Below are 22,740 nucleotides of genomic sequence, written 5' to 3'. Positions count from 1 at the left end.
GAACTACCTAAGTATATGTGCTCTTTTGTTTTCCTCATATCTAGTCATCGTATACTGTGTAGAATTAGCACACAGAGCAAAATCGACATACTATCTACAGTACACTGAACATATGAAAGTTAAGGATCAGTCCTCCAGTTTGTCGTGAGGAATAAGTATTTAAGTATATTTCCACCTTGTAAAACATTTAAAGTAATGCGGCTTTAAGAGGATTAGTTTAACACATTAATGTGTACATTTTTGCAGCAAAGCACCAGAAGAAATCGAATCATTGGTCTAGTTAAGTTTCTATTATGTCCACATCAACACGTCGCGCCCATAAAGGTGAAATAAAGACACTTTAGATATCATGGCATTTACAAACTTTGGCAAGCGCTTCTTTATTTACATCCAGGCTGTCTCACAATGTCAGAGCTGTTATCACTTTTTTTTTTGTCTCTTTTTCTTCTTTTTGTAGAATCACCAAACAAGTTTGCTCGTTAACAGATGTACAGTGTTAAGTATACTATTACCTCCCTGTCGGTGACGCTCGGACAACAGTGTAAACAGAGAGAAAGAGCAGTTCCCACTCTTCAAACACATGCAGGGGGTGGGGAGACGGAAAAAACATGTTGACAGTATGTCAGGGTTTACTGACACGAGACACAGTAGTCGCGTTAACATTTCTGTCAGATATTTCGGCTGCTGTGGTGCTCAAAGCTGAGGTCACCCAGGAGTTGCAGCTTCGAGTTTCCTCCACAAGAGGGTGCAAGTGAATCAGTGACTGAATGACAAGAAGGTGAATCAGGACTAAGACTACCAATGACTACGCATTCCTCTAATGAGTGCAGTTATTATAACGTAGTCCTAGTAACAAAAACACAGTTCAGAAGAAAATCACACCTACAGTTAGTTGCTGGTAGGGCATATCATTTTTGGCAAAAAAGTTTCCAGAAGGCATCTCAACAAGTCTTTTGCTCGTCACACAGACTGCTATATGCCAGCTTTTTTATATTTACACACACTATCTCATCAGATGTATTGATCTAATGTCCATGGAGCATGCATAGGTCATCGTGAAATCATCCGATCACTTGTTGTGTACGCTGGGATCATAAAGAGGACGAGAGGAGAGTCCCGACAAGAGAATTACAGCGCAGTGCAAAGAAACCCAGAACGGGCTCCAGGCTAACAAAAAAACTGACTGCGGAGAAGACGACAAAAAAACCCAAAGAAAATCCCTCCATCTGACATTACAACATATACATATAAGTCAAGTGTCATTTAAAAAAAAGTGTAAAAAGGAGATCGGTGCAGATTATATCATGTGTTACAGCTACTGAGAGTCTTTCTTTGTTGCAGCTTCTAGCTCCCACGATAGTAACGGGAGAGACCTAAAATAAATCACCCCAACCCAAGATAGTACACAGAGGAACACTAACATTCCTGCCCTACTAATTCAAAACTCATGGAGCTCCCACAATGCACCACGTAACTCACCCCCCCCCCCCCTGAACAAACACACAAATAGTCTGTCACATACTGTACAGTTGGCCCTCTTAAGGGACAAAACATATGTACATTCACATCTCTAGAATCGTTTTCTTCTTCATGTAACATAAAAAAAGTGTAGAAATGGACAAAGTCCTCCAGACCTGGGGTTTAGTGTTCATTGCAATAACAGTTTTAGAGTTTGTTTATAAAAACCTGAGGCCTAATTGGCTACAAAAGGCAAACATTTGGGACTGAATCCGCTCTGAGACTACCCAGATTGTTCCGATTTTTTTATGACCACCTTACAAGGGAAATGTTTTTGCAATTTGCAGTGAAACCCCAGGTGCCGTGTTTTTTGCCCACTTCTATTTCAGTGATCATGTTCTCTTCTTCTTGTTGCAACCTTTGGTAACACCTTCAGGACATAAACATGCGACTAACACGACACAAGGAGGAGGCAGTGAGCGACTTCGACGAAACACATCAGTCCCAACATGTATTTAGGCATATCTGTCATTTTTGCTGTGATTAAGGGAAGAAAAAGCTGAAAATACTTATTTCGCCTTCATTAAAACACTATTCTTGTCGTGATAATCATGTGATAACACTTCAGTTAACTTGTCTAACACTGTTTACTGGCGAATAACTCTAGAATGAGAAAACACTGGAGGCTTGAACTGATTCACTCAAACCTGAAAAAGAATGACACCGCGGGGGTTATAGACAGAACTGATTCCTGTGTCACACCGTAATCTCGACTTTGCTGGTGTAGTTAATCAATATTTAAAAAGAAAACACTCTCCTAATGAGAACAAACTAAAATAAGCACACACAGTCACACTTACAATCAAACAATAAATCCGTTTCAGAGTTGGAAAACATGAAAACATGAAAAAATCGCTGCAGCCGCGAGAAAAAGCTCTTCCTCGAAACTTCACATTTTTGCATTTTCTTTTATCACTTTGACAAAAGATGATTCTTTTTTTTTTTTAGGTCGCCGCCATTTTTAGAGGCTTGAGGCTTCACCGGACTACAGCGATGGCCTCACACGCATTCACACACTCACGCAGGGATTCAGGAGGGCCTGGATTTAGGTGTTGCGGACAGCCAAGGCCTGCTCCAGCTCCTGTCTCCTCTGCTGGATCTGCAGAGGGAACGGAGGAGGAAGGAGAAATGCGTCGCCTGAGCATCTGGAGGCCGAGCTGGGAAGTCGTTGTGAAAGTGAGTGTGAAAGACGTTTCCTCACCTTGCAGTAGAAATAGCGGCTGACGGCCTCCTGGGACCAGGGCTCGTGGTAGAACGCCGCCCTCCTCTCCTCTTCAGGGTTCCCGACCACGTCTGTCATTAACTGCAGCCGGCGAGAAGGAAACCATGAATGACAGGACCAAATAACAACCAACATTAATATTATATGTGACAGGGAGTAAACACAGCAACACCAGTTAGTCCACTGCAGGTCAAAATATTATTATACAGAACAGAAATATTCAAAGTATGAAAAGTTAAAGTTGTCATGAGGCGACATAATGACGCGTCAGTGTGACATTATATTATTATGTATTATTTAATTGTAGTTTTTTGTTGTGGCTGGTGAAAATTCATATAATTCTTTTTACCAATTTACATACAATTGGGTAATTTAATCTACAATCAATATGTCCAAATAAAGGCAGCAAGTTGTTCAATGGAACTTCAAATTACAAAACGAAAAGGCATGAGTGTGTGTGTGTGTGTGTGTGTGTGTGTGTGTATAAATATCAAACCTTCAGATCTCGGCTCTGGGATTTGAGCCAGTCCTGGATGTAGCCCTTGGGATCTCTGGAGAAACTGAGCATGAAGTCCCTCTGGATCTTCAGCTGGTTGATGGACTCGATGGTCTCATGGATCTGAAAGAGAAACAGTTACAGTACATCAAGAAAATGTTCTTTATTTATTTAGCATTTAACGAAATAAACTCTGTATCCTGACAATAAAAATATCACAAATGACACTAAATCTAGTAAAACTGATTCTGTGTTTAAGTCTCAGAAAGAAATCTCCAAACATTTAAAAATAGGAAACAATGTTTACAGATATAAAAATCAGGAGCAACAGAAGAAAAGTTCTCCAAACCGGCTCACATCAACAGTTCTACAAAATGAAACTGTGCCTAAAGTATGTTGATCTTCTCAAAAAGAATGGATCATAGAAACAGATTTATCTCTACGCCGGCGTATCGGGGCCATTGTAGGTACAAAGATAACAATGAAAAACCTTCAATGGCCCTGATGAGCTCTTGCTCTTTTAAAATGGTAATAAACTGGCAAAACATTGAACTCCTATCATCCTGTGCAAGCAAACTACCATAAAACAACAGCTGTTGCAAGTAGATGTACTTGTTCCCATGAGGAACATTTACAATTGACAACATGAAAGGTGAATCAATCCAAAGCTTTCCTTCTGTGATGCCGGTGATATCACCTTGTTGTCCAGTGAGGCGATCTCCTGCTGGTTGGCGGTGGAGAGGAGGAAGCTGCTCATCTGGCCCTTCAGGGGATCCTCCACCTCCACGTCGATGTCGTAGCAGGCCGTCTTCTTCTGGTCGTTGGGATCCACGCTGGCGGAGAGCAAACGTTCATTTGTACAGGGGATAATAATTACGGAACATAGAGAGAAATATTTCAATAAATCCTTTAAAGCGTGTCATGATGCCTGCAAAGAGGCTGAATCCATGTTCCATAATTAGATACGTCTTTTCCTTTTCTCTACTAGTGCAGCGACAAACATAAGTCATACAAGGATAAATGCATCAGGGCACAACCTCGCACTCAAGAACGTATACATGCACATCCTCATACTTGTCTTATGTTGTTGTTTCTGGGTTAGATAATAGTGCACCTGATGACGTGGTTGATGACGATGGGGTCGGGGGGCAGGAGGAGGTTGGTGAGGCGCTGAGGGATCTCAGAGAACTTCAGCCGAGGGCAGTCAAAGATCTGCAGAGGAGGGAAAGAGTCTGTTAATAACACACACAGTGCCAAACACACATTTATCACGGGGCGTATTCATATGTACGGCTGGGATAATTGATTTCGCTAAAACAAAAGTGGAGGCTTTAAAATATATATTTCAAAAGTGTAGAATAAAATAGATCACAGGCTGATTTTACTTGTATTGTAGAAGACTAATTTGTATCATGTATAATTTGGAAATTACAGTGCTCAGTATTGCAAGATACTCACATTGTCCCAGGAATAGCAGACTTTCAGCAACACGGATATTAATATTTCTGCAACAACAGCGTGATTTATAGCACACACACACACAGAGTCCCGTACCTGTTGGAAGTACTTGTCACAGTTGATGTACTCCTTGTCATGGGAGTCCTGCAGCTTGTTGGTCTTGACGTACTGCCAGAGGGCCTGGATGATGCAGGAGCGAGTCTGGGTGTGAATGCCAAGCAGGCGAGCCAAGCGAGGGTCCAGCTTAAACTGGGGAGGCTGCGGAGACGACATGATCGCATTACAACACTTTTTTTTTCTTCGTACGACCGCCCACCACGGAGCCTTTACATCATCGCATCTGGCATCCTTATCGTATTTTCCCCCGGACTTGGAGACGGATGTCAGGTTGAAAATGGAGTCTTTATTGCACTCTGTAACATTTCTGGTGGTTTATCAGCGACGGTCTGATGTGTTAACTGTGCGGCGCCTCTCACCTGGTAGTCCAGCATCAGCAGCAGAGTGCAGCGCACGCTCACGTCGCCCGGCCTCTTCACCTGGAAGCCGTCCGTCTCCTGAGTGGTGGGCGTGCGGTGCCACTGAAAGAGCAAACCGCCGCAGAGTGACTACACACCCCAAACTGAGGTGGTTTATTCAGACTGAATTGTCTTTTTTATATAGTATCACACTTCATTTCCTGTTGGTTTCACGCTTCATTTGAAAGTGTGAAACAAACATCCACATAGCTATAAATTATGGATGATATGTTTTACAGTTTAAAACACACACTGTGCTTTAACATGTGCATATCGTCCATCATCGTCCATCATAGTCCATCATCGTCCAATACAAATCCCGCACGTAGTATTGACTGTACACGGACAATGTGTACAAGCATATACACTTGTATACATAACCATGCTCGTTTTAATTTGTTCAATACTTTGCTTTACGACCAAATACCAACAAAAACTTTACTTTGTGTTTAGCGCTCATTAGCAAACGTTAGCATGCTAACCCCCCCTAAACTAAGATGGTGAACATGCTAAACAGCGTTAGCATTGTCATTGTTAGCTTTAGCGTTAGCCTTATTGAGTGTAGAACTCTTAGAAAAGAATACTTCCTGAACGTCATCTGTAATTGTTGATTTGTATTTAATGTTACAGAGAATTACTTCAGGATGTGAACGTTTTTTAGGGGCTTGAATGAAGCTGCAGGAGATTTGGCCCAATGAACAAATGTACAAAAGAAGTAATTAAGTGCACCTGCATCCAGCAGCCTTGATCTTGACCTACAGCACAGAGCCTGTGGTTCGGCGAGAGGTTAAATATCTGCAAACTAGCCATGCAGTGTGCTGAGAAAGCAAGAGGTTAACCATGTGGCTGTGAAGCGGAATGTTATCACACCCAGGAATCACAACGGCGGCGCAGAAGTGAAGTGAAACAACAGAAAAACTCAATTCAACGAACTATTTCCAAATGATTCTGTTGTTTTAGTCTTTGTGTTTACGTATATCGGAACCTCCTCTGTATCTAACCGCAGAAGAAATGCTTTTTAACGTCTCCATTTTATCTAGAAACTGAAAGGAAAAGCACTTTCAGCTCCGTCTTCAGTACAGCGGATTGCAGCAACTTGGCATGCACTACAGAGTATTGTTTTCCTCCAACCAATGGCTGATTCAGAACAGATTAAGTACTGATTTTACCTCAAGGTGGAGAATAAAATTATTTTGATGGAAAATCATTGAAAGCGTTGCACCTGAGTGCATTTGCCAAAATACCCTCTTAAAAGGAGGAACCTTGAGAAGTCATAATTTTTCGCTTTCGAAATATCGAAAGCTTTTTACTTTTTTTTCTAAATCAATACATTTAGTGAGGATACAACGTGAAGCGCAGCTAATGATTGTGTTTAATTAGTAAGCACTTGTTTTCTGCAGCTCTAACACCTGCATGTAAAAAAAACAACCTTGCACAGTGTGGGAAAAAAAAAAAAAAAAAAAAAGTCTGTCCTTTCTGTTGTTGTAGAAAATCAAAATATTAAAAAGAAGAGAGAGGGCAGTCCACTCGCTCTGTCTGTTTGATTTTGTATGAATTCAAAGAGGGTGGTAAAAAAAAAGGAGCAGGTTAGTTGGGGTCAGTGTCGCTGGAGACTTAACCAGACGTCACAAAATAACACTCTTCAGTGAAAAACCGTCACCGACCCTGACTGCACGGCTGAACAGAGTCTGGATTTGGATATACAAAAGCTGTAATACGAATGGATGTGAACTCTCACATTGAAGCTTTTGACTATGAAGTGACAAGCAAGTTGTCCAGAATGTTGAAGAGATAAAACTCAACACTGAAGCGGGGAAAAAAAGCCAATTGGATGATAAAAACATGTGCTTTAAGAGAAGGTCTAATCAGGCAGCGTATTAAAAACGACAGCTGTGAAATGCAAGTGAGCCATCGTTAATGTAATTATCTCCAACTATGATATCACTCCACCTACCAGCACCTGTAAAGCTCACTGATTAGCATGTTGTATTTTGTTTGTTTTATCGACAACAACAAAAAGGCAAAGTATAAAAATTCCTTTTGCCTTTTTACGATCATCAACAGTTTTCTGCAGCTTCATTTTTGAGGCGTTCTACATTTTGAAGCTAAAAGTATGTATGAAATGTGAAAATTGTGGGAATGAGAGTAACTTTAAGATCATTTTTTAAGGAAGATATGAAAGCTACTCTCCACTCTTAACGTTGATGTCACTCACTTTAACTCTGAACAATCCAAACACTAAAAAAATCAGATTTCTTACTAAGCTTCAAATAAAGATTTAAAGGGATCTAAAAGTTAAATAACACCCAGAATGTATGAAAGATGTGTAACTTACTGAGAGTATGAACGAGTAGAAAATAGTTCAAAATGCATGAAAAAGTTTGAGAATGTTTCATTGTGAACATTCCGTCATTTGAATGCAGAACTTTCCCCCCAAAAAGTATTTCTGAAAGTATGAAAGGTATGAATGATAAAAGCAACAGCAACAATCTGGTTGAGCCGAACGCATTGATGTTTGAATGAAAAGAACGGAAAAAAAGCAGAGGAGGAATAATAAAGAGCGAGAAGAATCCAAATATAAAGAAATGAGAGCTAGAGCATGTAGTGACAGTTGAAGCTCATTCATTTGAAAACCGATGATCATCATCGTGAACACTTAAAAGTCTGCAATCGCTTTGTCAGAGCGGGTGAAAGGTCGTTCTAAAACGAGCCTCTTCCTCTGTGGTCAGGATGCAGCGGCCATGTTTGAACTAACCTCAACCAGGTGGTTGTCAGGACCGTAGAGGTCTTTGTCCAGCTCGATCACCAGGCTCTTAAAAAATGAAGAGAACTTCTTCTTCTGCTTCCCCGGCTGTGAAACGGACAGAGAGGGGTTGTGGTTAACGAATGTCTGAATCGGACGCACAAATAACACAGCAAACATTAGCCCCTGTATGTTCGCTCGTAGCAGTCGTCAAAAAAAACCCCACAAGAGGGCTGAGTGAGGTCAGCATGGAAAGCGAGACACGAGACACTATTCTCAGGGTCCACTTCCTCCAGAAATATTTGAGGTTTGAGAAACCTAAACGCTTCCTACCGCTGTGAGACGACGTCACTGCTGCTTGGCCTGCGAAGAACATCAGAGCGTTTTTCAAGGGAAGCTAAAAAATCCTTCTGCTTTTCAAGCTGCATCTGCAGTCTCTCTAAACACTCTTCACAACAGCAGTCATTCATTTTTATATTCAGCCAGACGATACTTTTCTGTCTAAAGTCGTTTGAGCACATCATTGCTGACTGCCGGCCCAAAAACGACCCGCAGCAGCACGCTTTCATGCTAAATGGGGAGATTATGATCTCAGTTATTTAAATTTTTGAAATATCATAGGTATGAAACAATAAATAAAATAGACACTGTATATTTTAGAGGAACAAAACTCACATCGTCTATCAGCTTCCCCTCTACTCGCAGTTCCCACGATGCAATGCTGCCATCTGAGTCATCGGCGTCGGGTCTGGCTGGGTTGAAGGTGTTGGAGATGTAGAGCCTCAGTTTACGCTTCTGCTGCTGACACAAGGGCACAGAACAACACCACAAATCAAACGGACGTTTCGCCAAGTCTCCAGTTGAACGGTCCCGGTGCAGGCGGCCCATCTGGATCCCGTTAGCTCGACGTGACGGCAGATGAAAGATGTGTTTTGATATAATAAGAGAAATCGAATCAATCATTCAATCGAGTTTTATTGATATGGCACCTTTCAAAAGAAATCAAATGCAATTCAAGGTGCTTTACAAATGATTGAAAAGATGAAAACAAGATAAAAAAAAGGAGAGAAGATGAAGAGACTAATGCACACCGATTACGTTCGGAATAAATAAATGAATTAAAAAATGAATGAATTAATAAATACAACTCTGGATGAGTGTTTAGTCTGGAAAAAGGATGCTTTTTGTCTTCAAAGATGCGGTGAAAAATAAAGTTATTAACTATTTGGCGACCTTTCAATAGATTGACGCTTGAAGGACAGCAGGTCTCCCTGGCTCCTGATTTTTCCCCTTACCTTCATCGGCCTCTTCAGTGCTTCCTGGATGTCCACACGTTTGCGCATGATGGTCTGATCCAGTTTGCGCTCGAACGCCAGCAGATCCATGTAGGCCTGAGACTCTGGGACCAGCTCACGGATCTACCCAGAGGGGAGACGGTCTGACGTTAAAATCGTTAAGAGCTCACACACATCAGATTAAGAAGACTTTCTTCACATACGCTATCGGAATATCACTCAAAGGCTGAAACAGATTCGCTGTCTGCCCTGTCTTTGTGCTGCAGGGGGTCCAAGGACTTGTTTCCAGGACATTTAGCCCCATAACATATCGTTTCAAGGAACGGTATCATTTACACAGAATAACAGGAAAGCATGAGTTCAACGCCTTGTGAAAATTTTTATTCGCTTTCTTGCCGAGAGTTATCCTAAGATGAGAAGATCGACGCCGCTCGCTGTACAGTAAATAGGAAGCTAATAGTAGCCGCCGGTTAGCTTCATTTAGCAAAAAGACACGAAAATAGAGGGACACAGCGAGCCTGGCTCTGTGTAAAAGAAACAAAATCCACCTACCAGCACCTCTAAAGCTCAAGAAATCGTTAAATGTTATTTATGTTTGTTAATCCTGGCGGCAACCTCTGGTTCTGTCCATAAGGAAGTTCCTTAAACTTGCATTCTTTCTTATAGCCAGCAGGGGGCGACTCCTGGTTGCATAAAGTCGTCAGATCCTATAGAAGTCTATGAGATTTTCTCATCTAACTTGGCAAGAAAGCTGATGGGCGAAGTTCCCAAAATCTCAAAACGAATCCTCTAATTTCTTCTGGAAGAACCGTTAATGTTAATGCTATCTTACTGTCTGACAGTATCACATTCATATTCTGTATCAACTTGAGACTGAAACAATCAAACCCAAGACTCAGTGTCAAATGGAAATGTTCTTGATTTCGTGCGCATCATTTTATACCCATTTCCCAGAAATTCAGACCAACATATTTTCTTTTTGGATGTTTAGGATCTCTACTATCTTTGAAATAAAGTTCGGAGGGTTTGAACAAAGTTTGGCTTCACAGAATGAGTTTTTGCTGACTGACCCACCACTAGGTTAGTGGGGGTTTGAGATGCGGCCCATGAGCTGTAATGGCCCTGATTTGCCTTCAGCCAGGGACTTAAGTTGTATGCCGTTGCATGCAAAAACCCTGGATACACCTGTGACACCAAGCAGGCTTGAGAAGACTAAGGACTTAATACCCTGTCATCCCAAATAGAGCTCATCAGATTACCAATATTCAAATTATTACAGTATATAGAGAATAATTAACTGTGTGCAATATTTGCTCGATATAAATATAAGACTTATTTTCCTCCAAAAACTGCTGCCCAGCCTGCCGTTCATACGGTGGTCCACACCGTCCTGGGGACACTGGGGGATAAAAAAATGAGATGCAGAGTGTGCAGCCAACCAGCCGGGACCCAGACATTACCATACCGATGAAAGTCCTTGAAGCATCAAGGGCTGCTGCTGCTTACTTACCAAACTGTGCGCACACACACACACACTCTCTCTCCTTCTCTTCCCTCCCTCTACTTCTCTATTTCATGTTTCTCTCTAAATGGCTGCCTCCATTGTTCCCTCCCATTCCTTCTTTATCTGCATCTCACCGTCTTTCACCGGGCCGAGGTGCCGAGCAGAGGGAGGAGTGTGGCAGACATTCCCCGTCCCTGACTCATTATTGTGGAGTGGCGCGCCGGCCATGCCTACTGCTATCTCTCTGTCTGGGTTATGTTAGGGGGATAAGACCTCCATAGACCTCCATAGTTCCAGTGTGAGAGCCCTCTGTGTGCTGGCCGGGACGTGGTGAGGTGATGGCGTGGCACGGGGCCCGAAGAACTGAGACCACGGGATGAAAATCACAACCTCTGTCGGCTAAGACTCACCTGTGGCAATTCTCTTTCGGTTCTCTTTGCCATATCCCGCTGACTCCTCCAATTTAAATCAACGAGCCACCATCCAAACAACAGAATGAAACCCCGAAACCCCGATCGCTGCCCTCATCCGCTCTCTCCTCATTTGGACATAACGCATAATCATCTGGCCCTCTGCACCTTCCAAGAACCCCTGACATCCAAAAACAGACCATGATTTATCTTTTTCCCTTTTCTTCACACAAAAGATAATGACACACACACACACACACACACACACACACACACACACACACAGCAACAAAGGTAAAAAAGATGCAGCCTCACCCTTTGCGGAAGAATCTTGTCTGCCATTTTCCTTCTCTTAGCACTACAGAGAGGGAGAGAAAGACAGAGGGAAAGAGGAAAAAGAGAGCATGTTACTATGGTGACTGATAGCGTAGCACCCAGGCCATCTGCTAAAATGCTGGGCCATATCCAGCACCCCAGCATCCCAGCTGTGTGTGTGTGTGTGTGTGTGTGTGTGGTATCTGAAATGCAGCAGTCCACCTGGAGAACGAGAGCCTCTAACAGCCAAGAAAGTGTCACATCACGCACCTCTTGCCTGACATGTATTCACTGCACGCACACACACACACACACACACACACACACACACTGCAGATTCTCGGCTGGTGACGGGATGTGTGTTCAAGAGCTTTTAGGAATGATTTTCCCGGAGGAGAATGCATGTGTGTGCAGGTAGATGTTTTCATTCATGTATGTTTCTGCTGTGTGAGAACATTTCAAATCAAGTTTTTTTGTTTTGTTACTATCATCTCATACTTACCGCTGAGGGACTAAGAACAATGAGACAATCTGTGCCAACGTTGTGCCTTCGTCAGAACTTTCTTACTCGGTGACACCGATTACAAAAATAACACTTTCAGCTTCCTTCGGCTGTACAAAATGCCCTGAAATGTTCGATCTGTGGACACCTGTGATACGTGGAGCACCCTTGTAAATTCATGCAAGTGTTCTGATGTTGGTGCCTGCAGAAGGACACTGCCTATCCAACACCTGGATGGCACTACACTGCAAAAAGACCAATTTAAAAAAAGTCGGAATCATTTATTTTAGGTTGATTTGTGTTTATTTCAAAGACGTCAGGTTCTTCTCTGTAGTAGCGTTTTAGGATATTACCTCTTAGATGGTGCTAAATTAAAGGACAGTCTACCTTTAAGCACTTTTATTGTGAATTTGCCAAGTGTCACAAGCCTTATAGTAAGAGGAGGGGATTGATACCACTCTCGTATCTGTCCACTAAACACATGACAACAGCCAGCAGGTGGCTAGCTTAGCTGAGCATGAAGAAAAGCTCTTGATTCACCAGTCCATCCACGTTCCGACCCTTATCCTTTCTGTCACCAATCACAGCTCATGACCAAAGGTAGAGATTGCGGATACAAGCGGCTGGAAATGAGCTTCCTCCGCAAGGTGTCTGGACTGAATGAATGAGGAGCTCAGATATCCAGAGGAGCTCAGAGGAGAGCTGTTACTCTATCGCATCGAAAGGGGCCAATCATCTGATCAGGATGCCTCCTGGACGGCCACCCTTTAGAGAACAGCCAACTAGTAAGAGGACCTGGGAGTAGAGCTGGAGGGATTATCTATCAGACAATGGATGGATGGATCGTCTTTGTTTAGACTGTACAAAAAAAGTGTAAAAATAACACAACTCATCGTTTTTTGTACAGATTTAAAACAGGATACAACACGTTCATCAGTGATCTTTGGCGTTTCCTTCAAACAGGGCCTGGCTAGCTGTTTCCACCTGTTTCCAGTCTTTGTGCTAAGCTAGGCTAACTGGCTGCATATTTAGCACACAGGCACAAAAGTGCATCTCCTCATCTCGCTCTCTGCAACAAATGCGATTTAGTTGAGATGGACTTTCGCAGTGGTCTGGCTTTTATGCTCGTGCAAAATCTTTTACCTGATGTTTGATACTCGGTGTGGGCGATATGGATATCATCAGAATTGGTCATTTTATGTTGCATTATCAAAATATCGTTATTTAAGTTAAAACAAATGGAAATGTCTGTTTTTGGTTAATCCGAGGTACCAGAAAAATGAAGGTGCATGTTTGTTTACATAATGACCTGATAGAGCGGCAGCAGGGACACATATACAACGTTATAAATAACAGAGAAACCTTGGTTTATATATCATCATATCGCCCAACCTGTTGGAAGACATTTTCTTTAGATCACGTAATATTTGTTCTTGTTTGTAGAAGGGGATTTATTTTGCAGTGTAGAGGACTTTTCTATCACAGAGCACTGCACCGGTCTGTGCGGCAGTGTGTTACATCAGCATGCCAAAGACTGAAACAAGCCTGCTGCAAGGACGCTGGAAAGATCCGGGGATGCATTGCAAAGGAAAACACACATCTGCATCACAACAATCCGCCATTTTCAACTATTTATGAAAGGGTTTTTGTTAGATTGGATTCTACTTTACTGTTTCTGTTCTGGCTGAAACAAACGGTTCCCATCATGCCATGCTCCAGTCCAAAGCATGCACCACTACATTTTAGGGACTCAACTTCCCGGCCTGAACCGTACGGTTGGCCAAAGGAACTCATTCAGGGAGTGCTGGGAAAATGGACATGCAGCAGAACAAGCTCCTACTTTGATCCGAGCGTGGGATCTGATTGGGGCTCTCTCATGTCCATCTGCCTCGCCGGCATCTCATTGGCTCCGGGGAATCCGACTGGCTTCCTAAGGATTGGTGAGGATTCGAAGGTTGTCCGATTAGAGTTGTGGCGAGACACACACTCAAGTACGATGTCAGAGGAGGGAGGGGGGTGGGGACACACCTGGTGGCTCTGGCTGTTTGAGTGTCTGCATGTGTAGGATGTGTGTTAAAGGGTCTGTTAGTGGGTGCAAACTCGTAATAAACCCAGACAAGGGCAGGCACTGGGATGGGCGTGTGTCTGCGTCCATGCACGCACAGACTGCAGCAGAGGAGGTGCTGGGAGGCGTCCTGCTCATCTGAGGGACACGCTCATTCAACAAAGTCTCTCTGTCAACCAAAACAATCATGCTTCACACACGCAGACAGACAACACACAGACAGACGGACACACCGGGAACTCGTGTGTGTGTCACAGGAAAGAGGAGCAAAACAGGCGGTTCAGCTCTATCGTTCGGCTCTGAATATGGATGTTGCATAGATGAAGTGATGTGTGAAATGACGACGACGTGCATGCTGCTCACACCTTTTTCGCTCATTTCGAAGCACCTCAAAATATCCGGCCTAGTAACAAGAAACCTGTTTCATTATCGAGTGAAACCAGCGAAGTTAAGTCTAAGCAACCCTAAGAGTCTGATATCAAACGTCTTGAGCAGCTAGGAACGGTTTTGCAATAAAACATTACATTTCTCGTGAGTCGGTGCACTTTGACATCCCCGCTGGGTTTGGTTACACTCGTTGTACTGAACCTTCTCATCCAGACGAGGAAACCGAAACAAGTCGACTCTTAAAAGTGTGAAATTGCACGGCAGTTTTGTGGAAGAAGTCCACGGTTTTTAACTCATTTTCATGCAATTAAAGATGTTGTTTGCCATCCGCCTTTGTGATACAAAGACGCTCCATGATGAAACACAACAACTACAATAATAAGCAACTGATTTGCATAAAAACAATCCACAATTTATGTTGTACGGAAATATGATGAGAAAAAGCTACTAAAAAGGCACAAGTAGATTTTACTCCACACGGCATCAACTTTCCAAATGAGTAATATAAACTGCGATGGAAAAGTTTTGCCCAGGACGCACAGATGTCTTTGCTTCAACACGCCTTTTAAGACCATCTGTCCCGAGTACTTCCTGCTACGAGACACACCGCAGAAATAAAAGCTTCTACATTGCAATCTAGACTTTCACGTCATTGCAAGTCTCTTAAGCACACTGGCGTCACAGTCCCGGGCACACAAAGTGTTTCGGTATTTTGGGGAAACAAATTAGGAGCATATAAACGTAATTCCTCTGACACAAGGTTGAGTATTCACAGCACTTTATGCAAAGCAAACCTGGAATTAAATGCTATTTATAGCAGCAGCCCTGCGCAGGACAGCGTTTGTTCTGCAGAGCGAAAGTCGCTGGGGCCACGAGGTCTCAATGACAAACACAGGTGGTCCGGCCCCCCAGCTGGCAGCGTCGTGGGGTCTGAGCTGGACGGAGTCATAGCGAGTTTGGAGAGCCGGAGCATCAACTTTGTTTGCCAGAGGACACGCGCACGTCTCTCTAGAGAGACACCTGGACGGGTCACCCTGGCCCATCGATCAGACCCTCCGCAGCCAGCAGGGCCGCTCTGGGGGTTGAGGCCCCCCGACGCGGGAGAACATTTCCCCCGACCTGTTCGACAAGCCCGCTTACCGGTAATTGTAAGTGGATCAATCGTACTGCAGATACTGAGAGAATGAAAGCGAGAGAGACAGAGGTCCACTGAGTGCGCATATTGATCTCCTTTCTAATGACCAGACCTGCCACACACTCGTCTCCTAACAGACATCCATCCACTGTGTGTACGTGTGTGTGTGTGTGTGTGTGTGTGTCTGGATACTGATGATCAGATCCTTTGTCAAACAGCAGACAGTAGATCGTACTGATAGAAGTAGAGTCTGAACGCCTGCAGACGGCAGCATGGACACCGCATAGATGAGACCGCGGGGCAAACCAGACAACGAAGAGACACGAAGAGTGAACGGAGGAGAGACATTCAGTCACAGTTGTGTTCGGGACGGAGAGGAGAGGATGCAAAGAGCAGCGAGCAGGGCAAAGGGCGCATCCTAAACAAGGAGCAGTGGGAGAGAGTCAAACATTTAAATGAAAACTGAACAGAGACACACAAAGGTCATGGTTTCACTTCTCGGATTCTCGGAGATCACAGTGTGGAATTGGCTGTGGGTGTCTTGTACTGTAGGGCTGCGAGTTATGATCGATTTCATTACCTCTCCTCTTATTAATCCACAATCCTTTAATGAAAATACATATTTTTATATCATAACTTCCATTGGTTTTGTCTGATTAATAGTCTAAAAGCTCATTTACGATGATAGAAAACAGACAACAGCAGGAGACCTATTTAGCTTTTCTTTTATTAGCCTTGCTAATAACACGGTGGCGCTGGGGTCCACTACTTTGGTCCGGACTGAAATATCTCGGCAGCTTTTAAATGCGTTACCATGAACGTGTGTTCAAAGATTCATGATGAATTGTAATAACTTGTTTATTATCTGTGAAACGAATGACACTCCTGTCCGCCTCAGCGTTACTTTCTGTTTGGTGCTAATAACCAAATGTTAGCATGCTAACACGCTAAAGTAACCTGCTGAACATTAGCATGTTAGCATCGCCACTGGGAGCATGTTAGCATGCTAACACGCTAAAGTAACCTGCTGAACATTAGCATGTTAGCATCGCCACTGGGAGCATGTTAGCATGCTAACACGCTAAAGTAACCTGCTAAACATTAGCATGTTAGCATCGCCACTGGGAGCATGTTAGCATGCTGACACGAGCATTTAGGCTGCAAGACTCTTGCTACTTTACAGATCACTTTTATGACTCAATTATAAAAACAGTTGTTTGATTAACCTACTCATCATTTAAGCACTATTGTAGAATAACCAATAATAAATCTTCTGATACTGGTGCCAGTACGATACCTAAGACTCTGGACCATTAAAGTACTTTGTATTTTTCTCCCAAACCCTTTTCTATCAATAAACAAACTTCTAAAGTGCATTCTGTTTCATGACGTCTTAGCACAAGCAGCTGTGTGCACATTTGCCTGAATGACATAAAGTCTAAAATGAGCTAAATTGCGAGAAAATAAATAAAGCCCACCACGAATCTGCTCAGAAAAGTTTCATACCAGCGTTTAGTATCGGTTCAGTTTTAGGTTCATACTCATTTTGGTTGGTGCTGAAAGATATTGTGGTTTCGATGCCCAGCTCTTACTACGTGATTCATGATCATCTCCATGTTTGGGTTTTTTTGAAGATCTAAGCTCCGACTGGTGAAGTTCAAAGAGCAACCACAGCCTCTTCACGATCTCAATCCCTCCGCACAAAAGCAGACAAACAAAGGAGCTCTACAAACAAGCCGTGCAGCGTTTAGGTCGGAGTTTCGGGGGGGTGGACAGGACTCACTTTCTGGCCCGGCTCTGGACGCCCTGCTGCTGTTGCTGCTGCTGCTGCACCTGCTGGGAGGGGGCGGGCCTCTTGCGACTGGGCTCCATCACGGTGGACGGCAGGCCGGGCCGCACCGCCGGGCTCCCTCCGTACGGTGGGCCGGGGGGGCCCATGGGAGCTCCCTGGTGGGGCATCCTCGCTCCAGACGGCATGCCAGGACGCTAAGGGGGGAGGAAGCAGGAGAGAAGACGGGTCACATACATGTAGACAACATCCTCCGCTGTGTACTCCGATTTATTATAATTGTAAATGAGTGCTTCTAAAAATACAACACAGAAAACATGAGATCAATAGCACATTTTTTATGCATTTCCTTCTGATGGATCGTGGTTGACTGAGGAGAAGCTTTTTGTAAACAAACTCGTCTCATCTGACAAAGTGGAGCTGCAACAAAGCGTCGCATCCTGATCCAGACCTCATTCCTCCCGTTTCAAATGAAATCCTGCCGTCTGCTCTCGTTCCATTGGAACTGGAGAGTCTCCTGACTTTCGTAACGTTTGGTAACATTACTCCGAGCAAACAGCAGCCACGGTGGTAAACATGAACACACACGCTAAAGCAAATCTGTGACGTCAATTTACGGGATATCTGTGTTTTTGAATCTTTTCCATGTGGGGCAGCAAACATGAGAGAAAGTGTATCAAAGATCTGAAAGACGTGCGACCCAGTGACGGACTTCAGGCAACTTCTGAGAGCCTAAAAGCCACAGTGAAACCGATCTGACAGTAATGTGAAATACATCTGAAAAATGGATACTAGAGCTAAATTAAGTTTTTTTTTCTTTTTTTTCCTCACACACACACTCCCCCTAAACAATGCTCACAGTGTCAGAGCCCACAGCTTCACACTCCCGACTTGACGCCTGGGAACAACTGGGGAACGCTCACCTGCGCTTGTCACTCCCATGACACAACAGCTGCCTCAGTTTATGTCTCAGACCAGATTGGGGCTCGCCTGATAGAAAGAAGGCCTTTGACTCCTTTGAACAAGAGCACAGACCAACTGTGTGTGTGTGTGTGTGTGTGAAGAACTGTCCTTTACTTCGAGTAAAAGCAAAATCATTGAAATCCGTCACATTAATGAAGCTAAAGACGCTCTAAATGACGCTTTACGCCGTCCCGTTCCACGTCGCCACAGGAATGTAGCATAAAGCTGGTCGATATTATGCTTACATGCTCCCTGTTTTTGCATAATTTTGAATTTAATTAAATTATAACGAAGCTATATTAGGGAACCCCGGGGAAATAGGGAGGGGGGTCTCATTAGGGGCCCGTGGTTTACCTTTGCCCCGGGGCCGCCTGGCAGGTTAATGCGGCCCTGACGGTTGCAGGGTTTAATCTAAAACAACGAATCATATTTCATAGAATCATTGCAGGGGTTGGATATGAAATCTTGATTTGCAAGGTGACTAAAGCCTCCAGATAAATGTAGTGGAGTAAAAAGTATTTCCCTCTGATGTATGAAAGAATATTAGTGTAAAGTCTTTCGCACAAGTACCTCAAAACTAAACTCAAATACACTGCTGGAGTAAATACTCCACCGCTGAAATGTATTATGAGCACAAATTGATCCAGAAATGTGACAATCATTGACAGTTTATCAAACTATAAATATTCTACAAAGGACAGACAGTTTGTCACATTAGACATTTTAAACCATGAAAGACAGTGAGAGTCTATTCTTCTTCTTCTACCGCCTCTCGATTATCAAATAAAAACATCTAAACCTTGATTTTCAGCAGAGCCATGACTTAGCAGACCCACATGTTCAACCACCAACAATGTCCTCCTTTCAAATGGGAGCCACACTTTGTAACAGAACGAGTAAACGTTGGAGAGAAGGACGGCTGAAGGATACAAGTTTCACATTTCACACTGTGTGTGTCGCCTCTCAGCGTGGATTGCTTCACGCACAAACACGTGTCAGATTTGATCTTTAGACCGTCCACAAACAAACAGAGAAGAAGGTAATAAAATGCAGAGAGGGGGCACAATAACAACGCTAGATATGAAACTAGATGCGTGTATTCACGGGGAGGTTTAATAACTCGGAGCAGACGATGATAAGACGTACTATGTGCCCTTTGAAATGGTGACCGAGCAGAGATCCTGCGATAAGAAGCCCGAGCAGGCGTCGCTGTCACTCCGGCGCGGGAGCGTGGTCGGCGAGGGGGGGGGGATGTTGGGGGGGGTCAAAGCAACTGAGAAGGGGTCTCCAAAACGGGAGGGGATAAGACAGCATATGGTCGAGGGCCTCCTGATAAAATGGTGTCACCTTGTGGAGCTTTAAACTGTCCTTTTCTCTGTCTGCCTCCCACCTAAGCTGGACAATAACAATTTGAAGAGGCCAAACTTAACCCACACTGTACTGAACATACGAGTCTGTGGGTTGTAACACGGATGCTCCCTTTTGAGAGGCTTTGATTGGAATCAAATCGACAAAAAACTGAGGTTACTCGAGTGGGACGAGAGTCAGAGTTTTAGGGCTCAAACTTATCGTCAATGAAGTGTCGGAAAATAGCGAGTTTGCAATGAAAGAAAAGCGTGTTTTATCAGATGTTCATGGAGGAATACGTGTTGTTACGTTGTTTTAGATGCAACAATTAACGATGTAACTCATGATTATATCTCGTTAAGGAAGAACTCGTCGTTTTTACTCTGACTCTTGTCTAAATAATACTTTCAGATGAACTCATGTCCCTGTATTTCAGGACCTAATATTATATATCAATGTGAGGACATTTCATTCACTTCCTTTGTGTTGTGGGTGGAGGGAGGAAAAGAAACGACGCCACGTTTCTGCAATGTGGGTGACCTAACCCTTTGAGCAAGTTGTAATGATCCAGATCTGAGAGTAAAAGGTGTCCCAAAAAAAATTAAATAAATAAATACGCGCTAGTTTCAACAGATGACGACGCCGCGGCGTGTTATGTTTCCGCTTATCGGGTTTCCCACGCAAGAAGAAGAAGAAGAAGAAGAAGAAGAGACCTCAGTCGGGCCTTCAGCCCACCCATCAGTCCTCAAAACACTCTCCCCCACAACACACACTCTCCCCCACAACACACACACACACTGCTGCTGGGAGGCAGGAACACCACGACCTTCGGTAACCACAACAATGTGTGCATGTATTTAAATGTGTGTGTGTGTGTGTGTGAATGCATCGACACATGATGGAGGGGGTGGGGGACGACGACGTCATCCTTCGCCAAACTGCGCCGACACCCCCCCCCCCCTATATCCCGTCGTATAAATATTTCTCCAGTCTGCAGTATACACGAGGAGGGAACCTGCCGCAACTATTGTAACGAGAGTTTTCCATCTTCAAACATGGGGGGGGGGGGGGGGGGGGGGGGTAAGAGAGAGAGAGAGAGAGAGAAAGGAAAGCAGAGGGAAATATTTGGCTTGGAGCAGCCAGAGACCTCATCAAGGTTAATTGGTGTGTTGAGAGGACACTCATCAATCACCTGCTCCATTGTTTCCTAAAGTCTGTCTCTGCACACGGGGCTTCAGCTCCACAGCCCCGGTAACGACCGCTCCCGTCAAACAGTCAATGCCTCATCGCGTTCCAGTGGATAAATCTAGCTGGTGTCAGTACGCCAAACATCAGCTCTGATCGAAGCGGCTGCAATCAGACCAACGGTCAAAGAGTCTTTCTTTGACCGGCTCCGTGTGCTTGAGGATTAGGAAGCGATTCCAAGTTCCAGGGCCTCCGTGCAGAGAGGTGCAGTTCAACGGGAAGTTAAAAGAAACCACGTGGCATTCATGATGTCGGAGTCAGGTCATAGTGGGTCAGACGACGGTGGAATTGTGGTCGATTCCTACCGCAACCTCCACAAAATCTCTGTTTCTGTCGTTGCATATCAAAGGAAACTGAACATCGTCGGGTTTTAGGATCGGACTACACACTGAGTTAAAGATACGTCCAACAATGGAAGGTGAACTGATTGGACTCATTCCATGCACACTGTGACGCCGTTACTGCCGTAAATCACCATCTTATTCACACGCTTGAGTCAACGTCAAAGCCGCGTCTGCTACAAACTTCCGAGTGTCGCCGACTCCGACATCCTCCTCATTCATCCAGCTCATTACCGAAAACAAACTCCTCCGTGTTCTGCCATGAACTCCGGTAACAGTTGCTCAACCTCTGACCCGAGAGCAGCGCTCGACTTTGACATGTGACACGCGAACTGGACCGACTTGCATCTGCACGACTTCCAGGAGTCGGAGCTCCGTCTACGCGACTACGTCCGTCTGTCTGGTGACCTCACAGGTTCAAATCCTTCCACGCCGAACCAACAGCACGCTGCCTGCAAGGCTACTCTCACTGTGTTGTTGTGAGTGGACTTGTCACCCCCCCCCTCCTCTCCTCCATCCTCCCTTCTGTCTGTGACTCTCTCTGGGAAGCAGTGTGCTCCTCTGTTAGCCAAAGGGGGAGCTGGCTGCTTCTCTGCTGCTGCTTCGCTTCTATTCCTACATGTCTCCATGTGTGTGTGTGTGTGTGTGTGTTAGAAATCCTCTGCTCCCCATCCTTCTCCTGCTCAGCTCCATCCATCCATGCTGCTCCACTTCTTGTTCTCTCAAGCCATCTCCTAACAGGCTGGGATCCAGAGGAGGGTGGAGGGGGGCTGGAAATAACCTTCACATGGCCAGCGTTACCCAGCTATCTCTCACACACAGACCGCTGCTGCTGCGCCGACTCATGCACACACACACACACACAGATGCATGCCAGCTCCCTTCATGGGAATGACGGACAGCGCCACTCACCACTCCATGGACCAGGAACTCAAACAGTTTGCTCTTGGTGGCTTTCCTGGCTCCCCCCGCCGTCTCCTCCGTGGCCATTTGCTCGGTCCCCTCCGTTCACCCTGCTTACGTCTCCTCTCTCCTCTCGCCTCCTTTTGTCTTTCCCTTCTCCCTTCACCCAGCCTCCTGTTCCCCTCCCCTGCTCCACTTTCCTTCTCTTTGTGCTCTCCTTCACAGCACTGCTGCCTGTCCCTGACTCTCTCTCTCTCTCTCTCTCTCTCTCTCTCTTCCCTCCCTCTGACTCTATTTTGAATGTGCAGCAGCCCTGCCTGAGTCTCTCACTGTGTGTGTGTGTCAAGCTCACTTTTTAGTTGAGCTGCCTTTCAGGAGCCCTGCACGTCGCTTGGAGGTGGAGTGGATGGGGGGCTGTGAGGGGGTCTGTGAGGGGGGTTTCAGACAGCCCACCCTGCCGCTCCCCCGCACAGCTGTTGCATTCCATTGGGAGATAAGGGCACGCAGCGAGGCTGCCGTTTGGTCCTAATCGGGGGCTGGGGAAGGTTTGAATCAGTTCCTCTCTGCTGCAGACACACACACAGACA

At 44.6% G+C, this 22,740-nt stretch overlaps 1 protein-coding gene across 11 annotated transcripts; it reads right to left on the bottom strand.

Moving 5' to 3' along the window:
- Positions 1–357: 357 nt before the first annotated feature.
- Positions 358–22,382, bottom strand: smarcd3b (SWI/SNF related BAF chromatin remodeling complex subunit D3b). 11 transcript variants are annotated; one of them, XM_079291745.1, is made up of 14 exons: positions 22,163–22,382; positions 17,349–17,551; positions 13,819–13,908; positions 11,477–11,519; positions 9,248–9,370; positions 8,628–8,753; positions 7,965–8,060; positions 5,171–5,299; positions 4,791–4,952; positions 4,351–4,448; positions 3,912–4,069; positions 3,237–3,361; positions 2,720–2,821; positions 358–2,617 (listed from the first exon to the last, which is right to left on the bottom strand). In XM_079291745.1, exons 1-14 carry the CDS (start codon positions 22,238–22,240, stop codon positions 2,564–2,566), a joined length of 1,587 nt encoding a protein of 528 aa, XP_079147871.1. In that variant the 5' UTR covers positions 22,241–22,382; the 3' UTR covers positions 358–2,563. The 11 variants fall into 11 exon arrangements, with proteins under 11 accessions (XP_079147871.1, XP_079147875.1, XP_079147876.1 ...); XM_079291749.1 differs by having other exon boundaries at positions 3,237–3,359; positions 3,934–4,069; XM_079291750.1 differs by having other exon boundaries at positions 5,171–5,272.
- Between the last annotated feature and the right edge of the window lie 358 nt (positions 22,383–22,740).

The sequence above is a fragment of the Melanostigma gelatinosum genome, assembly GCF_949748355.1.
Source record: "Melanostigma gelatinosum genome assembly, chromosome: 20".
NCBI lineage: Eukaryota > Metazoa > Chordata > Actinopteri > Perciformes > Zoarcidae > Melanostigma > Melanostigma gelatinosum.
This window is presented reverse-complemented; position numbering and strand designations above follow the sequence as displayed.

Coding starts and splice junctions, on each gene's coding strand:
- smarcd3b (XM_079291745.1), bottom strand. CDS start 22,240: ATGGCCACGGAGGAGACGGCGGGGGGAGCCAGGAAAGCCACCAAGAGC. Junction 9,371..11,476: donor ACAAGATTCTTCCGCAAAGG/GTGAGGCTGCAT, acceptor CCCTCTGGGTAG/ATCCGTGAGCTGGTCCCAGA. Junction 4,449..4,790: donor GTGACAAGTACTTCCAACAG/GTACGGGACTCT, acceptor CCTCCTCTGCAG/ATCTTTGACTGCCCTCGGCT.